This window comes from Poecile atricapillus, chromosome W, assembly GCF_030490865.1.
Source record: "Poecile atricapillus isolate bPoeAtr1 chromosome W, bPoeAtr1.hap1, whole genome shotgun sequence".
Classification (NCBI taxonomy): Eukaryota; Metazoa; Chordata; class Aves; order Passeriformes; family Paridae; genus Poecile; species Poecile atricapillus.
In genome coordinates this window covers 43905990-43922201 of record NC_081288.1, presented here as the reverse complement: position 1 = coordinate 43922201, position 16212 = coordinate 43905990, and the positions used below count along the sequence as shown (strand labels likewise).

The 16212-nt window shown below is 37.9% G+C and overlaps 1 protein-coding gene across 2 annotated transcripts in view; it reads left to right on the top strand.

Moving 5' to 3' along the window:
* The window catches only part of LOC131592051 (SLIT-ROBO Rho GTPase-activating protein 1), a 139716-nt gene that overhangs the window by 67410 nt on the left and 56094 nt on the right, over positions 1-16212 (top strand). For both annotated transcript variants that reach the window (XM_058863305.1, XM_058863304.1), the window contains exons 2-4: positions 437-632; positions 3050-3212; positions 11323-11385. In XM_058863305.1, coding sequence (XP_058719288.1) covers positions 437-632; positions 3050-3212; positions 11323-11385 — 422 coding nt within the window. The remainder of the gene's footprint in view (positions 1-436; positions 633-3049; positions 3213-11322; positions 11386-16212) is intronic.

Here is a 16212-nt window from a genome sequence, read left to right as displayed (position 1 = left end):
TTTCTGTGGTGTACCTGATGACAGAACACCTGACAGTCAGCAGGCTGATACTGGCCCAAAGGGTGCTTTTTTATCCAGCTATTCTTCAGGGCAGCACTACCTTCTGCAAGATCAAAAAGAGCTTCTCTCACAACTGAATGTTGTACTAGTGCCAGAGGCCAGGAGGAGGATGGGAGAGGAAGGTGGAGGCTCACCTGAGCCCCTGCCACAGCTGTTTGTGAGACAGACAGCAGGTGGGAGGATGCTGGGCATTAAGTGTGTGGTGGCAGAAGTGGGAGAAGTGAGAGCTGCCACTGCTGTGACTGCCACAGGACGTGAAATCCAGCTCCAGCTGCTGTAGCTGTGAGGCTGAAGTACACCGGAGTGTTTGTAATTTTGGTTGGTAACAATTAATTTGCTTTTGCTGACCTGAGTGGATATGTGTTTCTCTCATTAGAGATCCGAGCTCAACTCGTTGAGCAACAGAAATGCCTGGAGCAGCAGACTGAAATGAGAGTGCAGCTTCTTCAGGATCTGCAGGATTTCTTCCGCAAGAAGTCGGAAATAGAGATGGAGTATTCCCGAAACCTGGAAAAACTGGCAGAGAGGTTCATGGCAAAAACAAGAAGTACAAAGGATCATCAGCAGTACAAGTAAGAGAAACCTGCTTGCCCATCGCCCCTATGTTGTACCTGTTGCTGGTTCAGAGGCCTATTTAAAATTTCCACCCCTGCTTAGCAGCATAACAGTTCTCATTGTAGTTGAAGATAGATGAGTGCCCAAATACTGGTGTTGATGTGGCTCTATGCAGTTACTCATATCAGCTTCCGACAAGTAGTTTCAGTTTCTTAAAAGCTAAGTTGTGCAAATATTATCCCTAACCTACCATATGGATTTTAAACCACCCAAAATACAGCTAGTATCTAGAAGAGATGCAGAGCCCCAAAAGCTTGAAAATCTGTGCACTCATTTCTAGTGGAGTTGATCGGATTTTGAAGTATATGCATGAAGGTCAGTCAACAACAACAAAAAGGACAATTTTGGCCAAAAAAGACATCAAGAAATAATACTGTTTTGACTTGTTGTTGCATGTGAACTTTGCTGTGTCTTCAGCCCTCTGATTCCTGGGGATAAAGATGATGTGAACGTTATGTGTTGTTTGCAATTTAATGTATCCCTTTAATGGCATGGCATCTTTTGTGCAAAACAAGTGGTCAGGTAGTATCTGGCATGACATGTACGTATGTTTTCTGAAATCCTTCATGTACATCACTTGCTGACATAGTCTTATGTGGTTATTTTCCTAACTTGAGCTGATTAATGAATACATGTGTCTGGCCCTGTTATGCTTAGGGATTTAGAACAGTATTTTGTGTTTGTAAAACTAAAAGATAATTTTCCCAGTGCTGTGCTAGAGATACACAGATAGAACTTTTGTTTCAGGACAAAAGTCTGCTCCAAATTCATCTGCAAAGGAAAGGTTAATCAAATACTGCTTGCACAGTTCAAAGAGCATTAATATATATTTCTTAAAATTCATTTTAGTGACTCAGTCTCTGAAATAACCAACTTGTGCATATATCACCATTTCAGAGAGCCCTGGCTTTTATTCCGCTTGTGGCAAAATATTTTTTCCTTATGTGTACAAGCATCTTCCCTTGTTCTTGAACACGTTAAATCCAGACTGGCAGCTGTGCATGAGGGTTATGACTTGAGTTCTGCCTTTGGCTTTCTTCTTGCAGTTCTTTGCTTTGAGAAGAGGTTACAGCAAAAGTGGCTTTAGTTGTTGGTCCCCTGAGCTGTTCCCACCATTGCTCCCAATAAAATCAGGAAGGTCTGTGGAATTGACTTTGGAGCAGTGAGGACCAAGTAATACCAGCATGGCCCTTCAGGAGTGCTCACTGTCTGACGTGGCTGATAAAACCCCTTGCTGTGAAGTAACACTGCTAAGATGTCTATCTGAAACAAATGGAGGAAGTTTTCTTAACTCCTGATTCATAGCAAAGCAAAGCTCTGATGATTAAGAAAATACTTCTGTCTGTTAATCATTCCTTTTTGCTTTGATTCTGAGGGTGAGAGCCGAAAGTAGGCAATTAGATGGGAATTAAAGGTCATATTTCTAACAATGAGAATAGCTAATTATTAGAAGAGTTTGCCAAGAGGTGGAGGAGTTTCTCCCTCAATTCATCACCACTTCTGCTTATTTTATCCTAATATGTTTTATGCTTTTAACTAAAGGAGAATTCCTGTAAAAGAGGAAAAAAAAAAAAGAGTAGTAAGTTTCTGGAGCAGTTAGTTGAAAGGCAAACTTTATACTAAAATGTCAATAAAATCATAAGACAAATTTTATAAATAAGTTTATGATGTCTGTGAAATAGTTGCTGAACTATATGTATTTTTATTTTGCCTTGTGTAAAAGAAGTGAGAAGTCATCTTTGATTTCACTTTTTGCTACATTAAAGCTGGGAGTGGACCTCATTACATTGCAAACAGTCTGTCATGGGAATTCAGAATTGGATCACTGGAAAAAGTCCAGTGCTGCTCTTTGTCTTGTAATTGACACATCTAGGACTTCCAGTAGTAGTGTTTTATGAAAGCTGTGAATTTATGAGCATTGCTTACAGAATGTGGATGCTTGAGACATTTCCTTCTACTTCATCACTTACACAAATCCAATGCAGTGAAATAGCTACATCTGCAGTTTTGCTCATGAAGGATTTGGGTTGTGCTTCCAGTGCTTGTTTATTTCTAACATCAAAAATTAATTACTGTTACTCTTCCAGGAGTGACCTTTATTGATTTTGAACATTTGCATGTACTCCTTCTCTAAGCTTTGTGGCAAGACGTTTTTATACTTTCAGGTGGCTTGCAAAGTATCCATGCTTCATGACACTTGAATGTGTCTTAAAAGTCTCTGCCTAACCTGAGTTATTCTAAGAATGGATAGACTGTTCAGAAGCAGCTATTTTTATGTAACAAGTTATGACTGTAAATGTCAGTGAGATGTTTCAGTTAATAACATAACCTTTTCATTTCTTTACATTATACATGTGTGTATCTCCATCCTCAGGAAAGACCAGAACCTCTTGTCACCAGTGAATTGCTGGTACTTACTCCTGAACCAAGTCAGAAGAGAAAGCAAAGACCACGCAACATTGAGTGATATCTACCTGAACAATGTGATCATGCGATTCATGCAGATAAGTGAAGATTCCACTAGAATGTTCAAGAAGGTAATGCCTCTCCTGCAGTCCCCCATCCAGGCTTATAAGATGCATGAGGGAGGCAAAAGTGTCCTAATAGATAGCATGTGAGGAGAAGATTCAGCACACACAGCATAAAATCCGTTTTAGCATCCATATAAATTCTTCATGACTGTTCCCTTGAAGCAAATACTTAGTGCTGAAATGTCTGGGATCCTGCTGTATATGCTGGTGATCTTAAGAGCTAAATCACAAGCAGGGGAATCCAAAAAGCAGGGGAAAAAGCCTGTCCTCTAAAAAGCACCTTGTATGTCTAGCCATGCAGAAACAGTTTTTGCTTAGGACTCCCAAAATAGTAATGCTGTATTAATGAATTATTTGTAAAAAAAGAATTTCATTGTGAATGAAACAGATTGAAGACAGAGCAAGAGTTTTTTTGTAGTCCCTTGACATAAAGCTGGTAGCATATGCTGCTGTTCTCCTAAAAGTGTTTCCTTTTCCTTCTAATGTTAAATATGAACATACACTTTTGAAAACACAAGTATTGCTATTAGATCCTTTAAGTGTTGTCTCTGTACACATTTGTCCTTGTCCATGACTGCTGATGTATTTTCATAACACATGCAATGTGTAAATCCCTCATGTACTAGGCAAGCACTCTAGGCAACCTTAGCTCAAGATCTACACAATGTGTTTGCAGTCATTGTTGTTAAAATGTTCCAAAAGAAAAATAGATTGTAAATGCATATTTGCTAGTCACAGTGAGATGCTGGTAGACAACTGGCACACAGAAGAGTTCAAGAGGAGTAAAGGTTAAAAGATGTAAATTGTGTGATGAAATGATAGCAACAGTATGCAAGTTAATCTTTTCAAAGTAGGTTATGTGGTTTCACATATACCTGACCATAACTCTAGATAGCACTGGGGTGGGGAGAGGAATAATTTAGGGAGTACATATGTTGTACTTAGAGGAAATAAAAGTAAAAATGTAAATCAAACTTCCAGGTATGCATTAAAATCTGTAGCAGGGGCAGAGTTGAAGTTTATAGTTTCTCAGTCAGTAATGGATTGTTCATATAACATGTCTGATATGTACAACTGTAATTTGCTAACCACTCAATGTATTAATATGGAAGATAGTTATAGAAGTTGATCCAATAATGAGAAAAGGATTTGAACAGGCTGCAGTACTGCCTATGAGCAGATATCTGAGTTGCAAACCAGTAGATTTTTTTTTTTTAATTGAATCTGGAGTAGTTTTCCAGTTGTTAATGTCTTATCTTTGAAATATTTTGTACATTATTAGACAAGCCTGTTTGCTTTCAGCGTAGTTCAGTTCTTTGGTACTAGAAACTTTGCTTTCCCTTCCCTTCTGTCCAAGTGGACTGTACAATGGTATATTGTTAAAGTTTTCCATGGAGAAGTGTGTCCTTTTCTATTCAGTCATAATTTATGAATGCTGCAGCTTCTCTCTCAAAAGGAGGAAAATACATGGGTATTTTCAGTATGTTAACAGGAGGCATATTGTCCCATCTCCCTGATAAACTTGTCTCTGTCCTCCATGTTGTACCCATGCAGGTGCAACATTTCAAATTTTCTCTTTCTAACATAGCTTCTTAAAGAAGAGCAAGCAGCTGCTCTTTCTGTTTTATTCCTTACTTGGATTTTCTAAAGGGAGAAGAGTGGGGAGATTGAAATGGTCCTGCAATGCATAACCTGAAGCTCATACTAGTAGAGCCCAGATCCTCAGCAGCCCTTTCCTACCTCTCATCAGGGTTTGCCAGCTGACACTCAGCATGAGAGTGTCATGTCAAACAGCTGTTAGCTGAGGTGGAGCCTGGGCAGAGGGAGCTAGGCAAAGGCTGTGTGCAGGGATCTAAGGCAGTCCCCTTATGTATAAGTGAGGTTCATGGGCACATGGACTGAATGTGGCAGTGCCTGTTCGCCAGTATCAATTCTTAGCACACATTTTTAAGACATTTTGTCAGGCTCAGTACTTGTTGCAGAAGTATTTCTACCAAGCCCCAGTATGCACAGTTCTTGCTATGGTGCTTGCTGCAGAATACTGGTGGTTTATTTGCTGTTAGTTCCCAGGTGCAGAACTGATGATGCTCTTCCAGCCCAAACCTTTCCACGATCCTGTAATAATTTGTGTCAGATGTGAATGAGCAGTCTATCTTAAGGTACTCAAAGAACTGCATAATGGATGTTTACCAGGCAACAAAAAGATCAGATGCAAAACACGTCCTGTGCTGCAGTTCTCTTTGCAAGAAAGAGGTCACAGGGACAAAGAGAAGGTGTGCTTAAAGTGAGAAAAGTGACAGCCAACAGTGTCCTCCATGAAAATTGTAATCTCCCTGAAGAAAGTGGCATTGATTTTGTTGGAGATTTTTAAACATCAAATAGCATGTTTACGCAATTTCTGTCAATTTCTGTGATTCTACAGATCACTTTCAGAAAAAAATGTACTTAGAATAAAATAGTGTCAGAGAAAAATATAATCAGTCTCAATAGGTGTCATATCCCTATGAAAGCATATGGAATTTGTTCACTGTTCACAGATTTTGAATTAAAGTGGAGACAAACCATCTCCTGCAGATACTTCCACTCTGGAATCTGATCATACTGTTCTGTGGAATATGTACTGTCTCTCTAAGTAATAAATATAAATAACAAGAAAAGCAGTAATATGAAGATTTTAAAAATAGGCTAACAAGTGTGTGCTGTCAAGAGCAGGAAATACCTGTATTCTGTTTGCTCTCACAGTATTGTATACAAGAGCATGTAATGTCTACAATTCTACAATTTACAAATACCAGTTAGTCAAGTTTCTCTGTATTCAATTATTAGATCTTTCAGTTATATATCTTACAGCTTATTAATCTAACGGTGTTACACTTCACTACTTTTACATTGTTTTAGTTCCCCATCAGTCTTGAAGCAGCAAGGTACTTTACTCCATTTCCAAGTCTGGAGAGTAAGTACATACACGAAGTCTGTGATCAGAACAGATCTTCACTGAAACCCGAGTCTTCCTGCTGCAGAAGGGGAAAGTGAGCCATTGCCCCATTGCCCACAAGCAAGATAAGGCGAGACAACAGAAAACTCATAATCACTCTGAACTTCTTGACTCTTTCTACTCCCTCTTTTTTTCTCTCCCTTTCTCCTTCCAGGAGAATGGGACTTGCCATTCTGCTTCTCAATGGTATAAGTTACTGACTTTTTCCATCTTGCTGGTAGACATATTGGTTCTCAAATAAAACTTTTCCATTAAGTGAGTCCAACATTTTCTAGAGGAGTGTGGCTTGAATTTGTATCTTAAGACTGACTCCAGCTTGCATTGTAGTAAAGAAAAGATCAAATAATTTCCCCATTTCCCAGCCATGCTTACCACGAGTATTGTTTTGTTGGCCCTCCTATGTGAGATATAGCACAAGCCAAAATTTGCAGCAACCCCTTTTTCTGCGTGTTCTATAAAAGGTATGTGCAATAGCCAGTGATGATCTGGTAAAATATAGTGGTGAGGGTGTCTGTGTTCCTTGTTTTTGTACCTTGTCCTTGTCCCCACTTTCTGTTCTTCATCATTCTGGTTTTTCCTTTTGTGTGCATTTATATACCTGTCTGGATATTTGAATTGTTTTAGGGAAATGATCCCTGTTGGCTCTACCTTACATGGTTTGATGGGACAGGATATGTTGTATTCAGATACCTGATTTTACATGGCTTTGCTGTCTACTCTGGCCTCCTTAACATGTCAATATCAATTAATTTTGTTCTCCCAGGAGCTATTTGTCATTCTTTTTTTTTCAAGGGGTCATGAACTGGCATCTGTTCAAATGTACTAAATGCAGGACAAAGATTGATCTAATACAGAGATTTTGTAGCATTTATTGGAAGACATTATGTCAGGCCTCATACTTTCAGATAAGCACCTAATCTCTTCTCTTTAGTTGCTGGCATATAAAAGCAGTAGGATTGCTGTTGATGGCTGGCCTGCATGATGCACATAAAATTACAAAAATAAAGTAGCAGAGTTCAAACCTTGCATGCTTGCACGTTTCTTCAGGCAGATGGGGTAGTTGATCTCATGAGGACAATTAAAGAATAAAGTAATAAGGATAAATGTCAAGCAGAAGGGAAAAATATTATGCAGAATATTTCATGCAGTGATTCTGGTTACCCCAGCAGTAATAATCAACTATATAAACACATACCCACAAAATCCTTAAGCAGATTTGTATATTTATATTTTATAAACATGTATTTTCCTTGGACAGAAATCTACATAAGCCAAGATGAACATATCTTCTAATGTTTACAGTAAAAGATGCTGGACAAACCAAGTATAATAAATATTTTAGTTCCTTAATCTGGCTATTAACAAAGAACATGACTACCTACTGAATCTGTTTGGTCTTATACAGATTGTGGCACATAGATTTTTTGCATCATTTTCTTAAACATTTAAATGTTTAAAAGGATAGCAAAGCTGTTTGTTGCTATAGACTGGCAACATCTGGGACAAAATTTTGCTGAGTTGGCCATGTTAGTGTCACAGAGCTCATGAAACCTCCATAAAAGAAGGGTTTGCACTTCACTTTCCACAGGGACCAGCAGCAGACTCATTTAAAAGCAATAGGCACAGAGTATTTTCCTTAAAGTATGTGACTGAGTTGTTGTGTATGCTAAGTACAGCCACTAAAGAGTTCCAGGAAGAGCTGGACTGACCCTTAAATTTCAGCTGAAATAAACAAGAGTAAAGCTGGAGTGCCAAAGGATGCTTTAACAGAAGTAGATGGAAAATTTTTAACAGACTTCAATGAAAATGTATTAATGTGATAAAAAATTTTAAGTTGCTCAGACTTTAATCCAGAAATGCAAATTTTGATAACATCAGTAGGACCACTGGTGTGTTGAGAGGAGAGTTTAGGTACACTTAGGTACATTTGCTTGTCTGTAGCATGGGTATGATCTATGCTGCTATCAGGTGAAAAATATATATCTCTGTCTGTTAATGCCTTGAGCCAGATTAGTAACATATATAATATTTTTAGCAGGAATTTGCATGTGCTCTAACATTTTTATTATATTCTTCTTTCTTTTGGTTAATAGGTACTAGTGCGTTTCTCAGGGACACGGTGAATAAATAAGCACCTTCAGTGATTGTTTGTCAGGTTCTAATAGCCTGATTAGAGTTATCAACTCAGCTCCAGGAAAATGTGTGCTGCATCTTATATTCTATTGTTTGGGTACCCTGAGGACATGCTCTAGAGGAGCACACCATTCACACACGCTGAACCCTACTGCAGGGAATGGGTAGCATAAACAAGAAATAGGAAAGCAATTAACCACTGAAAATAAATTCACTTCTTAACTGGTGCCCTAACATGCCATATATTACACACTAAAAACCATAATGCTTGCCACTCAAGTCAGTATTTCTTAATCTTAAATGGTAATGAAAAATGCGATGGTTCTTGAAAAATAAATCCCTCTTATACTGCTAAGTTTAACCAAATTTCTTGATTTTTTTGGACAATTCCTACAAAATCTTTCATCAGAATTTAAATCAATTGAAATGTTAACCATCACTGCAGGGATCCTCTGTGAGACAGAGTCCACAGATGAAGTGGTGGAAGGATGATTTCTTTGTGATTGTGTGGCATTGCTTGGCTGTCATTTCCCAATTTCCACTCATTTTGCTGATCACCTCCTTCCTCCTTTTGCTTTCTATTCTAAAGCTTATTGTCCTTTCACAAAAGCATCTTTCTCTATTGTGATCGCTTACATTCACTTTCAAATTTACCATTGATCACTGTGTTGCCCTGGAAAGGATCACGTATACATGCTAGCCAGTAAATCCTGAGGGCTGGACTGCTTGTGTAAGTGCTGGACAGAGCTTGAAAGGAGCAAAGGGAAGAAATGGGTCCTGCTAGAGTAGTGATCATTCACCAAATCCTCAGCTCATCTGGTGTGTATTTGCATTAAGGTGGGACTGCATAAAGAAGAGAAAAGAGGGCTGCATTCTTCAATGAACTGCTGTGCACTTTGCTTACAGTAAAATCTCAAGGGGTAAAGAGAAATTTGATTTGAGGTTTTCTGTCTCACCTTCTCAAACAAACTTGCGCTACCAGGCTAAGGCATCCTGCCTTAGAATTGCTGTTGGTGCATTTAAGACATGACTTCTCATCAGCCTCAAGATGGCTGTGAGCAACAGTTAAAAGGGATAAATTGCTTGAAGCTGGAGTTCTTCTAGAGTTTCCTCCCACTGGGTATGCTCTCATCTTAATGTCAAACATCTTGTTTGTATGTTTTGCCCTTCTTTCAGCTAAAATAATTTTAAAAACCACTCATATTCAGCACTATAGAAGCAGCTGTCCGAGAATAAACAGGTGGCCTCTGCTTGGAGCTTTGAGGATGTGTGTAAGCTGTGTTAGAGCAGCACTGCTGACTTTTAAAGGCAGGGTGCCAATGTAAAGCAATGAAAAGCAACTCTGATTTTTTGCTAAAGATTTTATGGCACTTCCCTGCAGCAGCTTTGCAAATCTGCAGTTCTTCCCAATTCTTCATAAGCACTCTTTGTACTGTTACATGTAAGAAATTTTGTCCTTCTTATTAGATGAAAATAATCTGATATTTGGAAAGAAATAGAAGTAGTAAACCTTATGTTCTAGATACTTCAGAACTAATGCATACCTCATAAAAATACCAATCTTTGAAAAGTATAAGCAATAAGGAAAGTTCCATAGTAATCTTGTGTACCACAGCTTCAGAGCAGCTGTCTTACTCTGCCTTAGCTACTACAGCTAATGCCCTTGGGAATATGAGAATTTCACTGAAGTTTTTTTTTTTAAATTGTATTCCTATCTTGTCAGTGTAAAACCATCTTGCATATAAGGATTGAATACTGATAAGTGATACAACAGGTGCTTTAAAATACTTCCTGGAGTTGGGGTAGGATAGTAGGAGCAGGAGAAAAAAACACACAAAATTTTCTGTTTGAGCTACTGTACGTATCTGTTTCATCCTCCTGGAAGACACAGTGGGTGGGATGTGTGGTGTGGTTTCTCCTCACACATGGATGCAGTGCTGCAAATTCTCATTCTGAGACCATTTTTCCTTCAGGTGTTTTAGTGATGACCAAGTATGCATTAGCAGCTTTGGAAATGAGTTGTCCCTGGGGATTTTACTTAGGCTTCCATACAAATACAAAGTATTTCTCATAGCTAAGGCCATTATCTATCATGCGGTTGGAATTTTTAGAAGCCAGACTAATTATCAATTTATTCACAGAAAAAAAATCTCACATTTCCAGCATGGATGTTAGAATGCTGAACATCACAGAAGTGTTGCCAGGCTGTTTGCCAAGTCCTGTAGCTCTATTCTGTAGCTGTTTTCCAAAGGCTGTGATACAAATGCCTTCAACTCTTGCACAGTTGCCACCATTTTCATCAGATTGAACTGCTGTGGAAAACTAACAAAGGAGTATATTTCAATGAGACTCCAATTAAATACTCTTGTTTTGACATATTTGCTTGGATAATAACTACTGCTAAGCATTTCTCTTTTTTTGGTCAGAATGAAAGTAAAGTCACAGTCCAGAAAAACTAAACAAAGCTGGTTCAGAAGCCCACTCTATGGAATATTATGCAGTTGGGTATCTGTTTCAGAGAGGAGCCACAATTATTTCTTGCATAAATATTTAGATAGTTGCATGTGCTGAGAAACAAAGACTCTCCTAGATGTAAAATTGGGCAGTACGTCCCTCTAGAATATCACAGTCTGCATGGCTTAGTTTTTGTATATATCATAGCAATTATAAAACAGTACACAGTTTGTTCTATTAAAAACATTAATCTTGAACTTTACCCTTTCTGTTGGCATCTAATTTCCTGATGCTTTATGGGAAAAATATCTTCAGTTACTTCTGGGTTTCTTTTTATAAGTCTTCTGTCCAGATGTTATCTGTCTGCCTCTGCATCCCTGAATTGCTCTTTTTAGTGCACTGTAATTCAGAATGGGTTTTGTGAGCAACATTGCATTCACTGTCCAGGATGAACAATGAGTATAAATATCAAGAAAGAAATGTATTGGGTGCAGTTTTTACATGCCCTTTTCTAATGAATTTTTTTAATTACAGAGTAAAGAGATTTCATTTCAGCTTCATGAAGACTTAATGAAAGTACTTAACGAGCTTTACACAGTAAGTACAGTTACTTATTTAGCTTATCTTATACAAATTCCATATCAGACTACTTCGGTAAGCTTTAAGTAGTCTCTCATCAACTAAGTTACCCCCAGTGGAGTTATTTATTTTTGTCTTTTACACAAGGCTAAACTATAATTTTGAAAATACTACTTGCTTATTTAAAATACATATGCTAATGCTTTCAGGATTACTCTTTCAGCCCTTACTTTCCCCCCAGATTCTGGTAAGCCAATTTATTATAAGCTTTGTTGTTTATTAATGAGACATTTGTACTCAGAGTGTACATGAGCAAACTTCTTCCTTTTCTGCGTTGTTTTTGTCCATGCTGCCATCTGCTTAGTTTGACTTGTGGACTGCCCCCAGTAAAAAATCATAGGTGTTTGCCAATCCAGTGTTGTGCTGTCTAAATGTTACTTATGTGCCCTTTCCCATCCCTGACTAGGATAAGTAAATAATGAAAAGAAAAACAGAGGATTTTGTAGACTTTCCATACCATTCAGAGAGATCAAGAAAAAAACCACTGTGAACATTCTGGCATGCTTCTGCTAATCTGTAGGACAATCTGAGAGAACTTAGGTCTGAAACTATTTTCTTGTTTGAAACCCATTTACACAACTTGTTACTGCAAAACAGTGTCTCGTTTACCTGATAACTATTTCCCCAGCTATTTTCTGAGGGGGTGTGTTGTGAAAAGAAAAGAAGCAATAATTACCCTTTTTTAAAAACACAGCTGTAGAATTAAGAAGAGTTGGTGATATGCATCTCTTATATAAAAGCCTGTTGATTCCTGCCCATTGAGGAAGTTTCACATTTAAATGCTCTTTTTTTGTCTGGAAGAACTGAAACATATATGCTCCAGTACTCTGCATAACAGTCTCTAGACAGCTCTGTTCCCCATCGTCAAGATTTGGAGGACCATAAAAAAACCTTACAATATTGATATCAAGAAACATTTGTGAAGTTTAGGAACCTGTCAGTGATCATGTCTCCACAGGCAGAGCTCAAACATTACTTTTGTGCATCTTGATGGTTTTTCTTTTGACCTAGGGAAAATTGTGCAGCCATCAGTGGATGGGCTGAAGAACATCTGAACTCAGGAACAACTTAGGTGGCAAAAAGGTGATCCAAAGAAAATTAGGCTTGTCTTCCTGCCCTGAGTTCTTTTGAATTGTTATGGACACAGATTCCCAAAGCCTTCCTTAAACTACCACCCCCCTTTTTCTTTTCATTCGGGATTGAATCATGACACTACGATTTTGTAGGGTGTGATACTGCAAAGCCTTCTTGGCTGAATCCTGTAGTCAGTGAAGTGTTCTGGGATCAGCTTCTGCAAAGTAGTGATAGCCACAGACAATTCACGCAGCTGCAGGGGCTCAGTGACTGCAGGAGCCGTGGCACAAGTGGGACTTGAGTGCTGAATAAGCCCTGAAGATACAGTCTTGTTTCAGTTAAACAGTTGCATAACTCCAGTGTCTGGCAAGGCTTGGGATTATTGCCTGTGCTCCCAGGACAGGGAAACAGTGAAGCATGTGCTGAAATACGTCTCTGAAGTACCAGTGAAAATCTGCAGGAGTGGACTTGGATATTTTCACTCTTTTTCTTTACACTAGTGCTATGTCTTCACACTGATAACAATTAGATTTAATCATATATTAACTTCCATACTATGGCTTCCAACGCATGCTAATTCCTTTCTCGGAATTCAAGATTTATTTTTTAAATGGGAATATATATATTTTTTATGTTATAATAATTCTGAATTTGTTCACAATTTGAGTCAGGCTGCCTGCTGCAAGATGGTTTCTTGGGATGGAATTTACTTCACATGATTTTCAGACATCTGCAGTGTATATACAAATATCTTAGCATGCTATCAGGGTTCCAGTTAAAGTCCCTGGAAATCTAATATGTGCAGATGAGACCACTTTAATCAGATGCAAGAATCTGCTTCAGATTAAGTGATCTGTACTGTTAACTTTATTGTCCAGCTTTTCATTGATTGCAAAGGGCAGCTGTACATGTCCACATTTAGCTAAATAAAGCCCACACATAATAAAGTGACAATATGGTGCAGAGTAGCATCTGTTTCACTGCTTGGATGTTTAGAATGGTCATCATCATATCTGTGTATTATGTCTGTTCTTGTACATAAAGAGAGAACAGTATCTAGACAGCTGGGGACCTCATGCACAGGTTTTTAATTCTTTATGATATTTCATGTGTAGAGAATAGGATCATACTTATCAGAACAAGTATTGACAGTTTTAATCTCTGGCAGCAATATTTCAGTCACGAAAAGGAGATGTCATCTTCTTGTTTGCCCCATGATTTTTAGAGGGGGGGAAAGTTAAATAAAAACAAAAAACAAAACTACACATCATGTACAGGATTGTTGAAAAAATAAGAACAGAAGCAGGTGACCCAAAGCTTCAGAAGAGATTATTTTGCTGGAATAATCAGAATTTTGTAAGGGAAATGTTAGTTTCTAATTTTCCATCTCTTCTGTGTAAAAGTTTTTTTAAATGTTACATTACATAGATTTTCTACATGTTTTATGAAAAATAAGAAGGAATTTTAAAACTCTGTATTTTCAATTTTCAGTATTTTAGGCATGGATTTTAAAATTAAGACTGAAAACATCATTCTAAAAATATTTGAATAGCTAAGCTTCATTTTGTATCTTTGCAAGTTCAGTAAATTATGACTGGCAAGTACTTATAACTATGCCTGGTTTCTCCATGGTTGTGCCAGACAATATTTTCAGGTCTGCAGCATCCCAGAAGCTGCACTCCTCTCTTAATCTTTAGATAAGAATATAAGCTATAGAAACTACAGTGAGGGGGGATAGGGAAAGGGAAGCTCAGTTACTTGTGTGGGGTCACAGATAGGAGTTCTTCCTGGACAGGAAGAAAAGTTGGTCAGATGGAAAGCTGTAAGATGTTTGGTTGTATTTTTTTGTGAACTGATTGATTTAGAAATCCTAGACATTGACTTAAAGAGACAAGATTATTGACTTTGCAATAAATCATCTTCGCAACACAGAAAACTTCCCAGTCGAGCTCTTCTTCTATTTCTCTAATCTAAAATACCTTGCCTTGTCAGATAAAGTACTGGCATATAGCATTAGTATCTGAGTGATGGGGAGTGACAGGAAACAGAAGGTAGGTGGACTTTTGGCTTGTACTGGAGAGATGTCTTCGCTGGACTTATTTAGGGGTCAGGACATATTCAAAAGTGTCCTCTAAAGACATCAAGAAGGTCAGAAGTTTGCTAAAAATACAGATCTGTTCCAGTAACAAGGCTGAGGGCAAGTGGTGGAGAAAAGTGATGTACATCATAAAAGTATATCTTCATGTCTCCCACTTGACTTTCCAAATTAATCCTACTGGCATCACACATTTCGCAAGCAATGCAAATGTAAAGCTCTCAGAAAAATAAAAAAGTAGGGACAGTCCGAAGCAGCTTGGATGTTAAAAAAGACAAGACTGCTATGCCACTTGCATTTTCCATTGATTTATTTTACTCTTTAAAAATCTTGGCTGTTTAATTTCTCAAGGTAGTTGCTGCCAGATTTTCTTTTTTTCTTTACTGAAATAACACAGAGTCTGAATTCTCTTTAAAAAGTTAAGTGCAGTTTACTGAGGCACATCAGAGATCTGAGAAGGTGGAATTGGTAATCCTGTACTGATTGTAATGTATAAGTAACAATACCTAAAACTGCATCAGAGTTTGGCTTGGAAGTGAGTGAACAGGATGCTGACAACAGCTTATACTGAGCCCATTTAACTGCTAGAGGCCACTGGTGTGGTAGAATTGGCATAAGATTTTACTTATTTCTTGTGCAGAGCACCAACTAACCCAATTCAATTAAATCCTTGCAAACTGCACCTTCTAAGAACTCACAGCTTTGCAGAGACAATTCTAAAACAATTCAGACAGGATAAATGCACTGGGGATGAGCTACTGTTCCAGGAAATTCCTATTTCCTGACAAACACTGTGAAAAAGCTCTTAATTATGCAGTTTTATTATAAAAACAAAGTACGTGTTAACACAGTAATTTCAATATATTTTAACTCCGTAGCTTTCAGTCTTGCCTTGGTTTGAGTTTCCTAGAAAAGAAGTAGAGAAGGAAAGCCAGTCCCCTGCTATGGGAACATTCTCCATTTATAGCCTATAGTAGTACAGCACTAATTACTGTCTTGTTGATGGATTTGCCTAGATAACAACTGTGGCGTTAAATAAAATAATTATCTAAGGATGTACTCGAGTGTGCCCTTCCTTGTGATAAATATTATCTTCTGCCTTAAGCCTATTTGCTGAGCTCTTAGGAATGATGCTGAAACTTTGGCACACAAATTGAGATGTTTATACTACTGAGTGAACAGTCTGTCACCTACAAATGTGAGAGTACATAGTTAGGGTAGCATAATCTTTTTCATCTGCTTGTAGTCTGACACAGTCATCTGACATAAATATATCTTTTATATCACTGTATCAGCAGAATAAACCTGCTAAATTAATAGGAGATAAACTCAACATTTAATTTTAGAAAGGTACTGGTGTGCATTTAACAATGCTGGTTCACTATGGTGGAGAAATGCAGCAATATCATGGTAACAGTTCAGTACCTGCAAAATTACAACCTTGCTCTCTTTTTTCAGTGCATACTTGATGGCTGATCAATAAGCACTTTGGACTCTAACTAAAGTCAGTTCTGTGATGGATACTCTCACAGATGGTCTGTCAGTTCAGCAGTTTGGTGGACATTTGAGAAGCATTACTACTTGTTTCATTATATGATTCATAGTTTGAATTACAG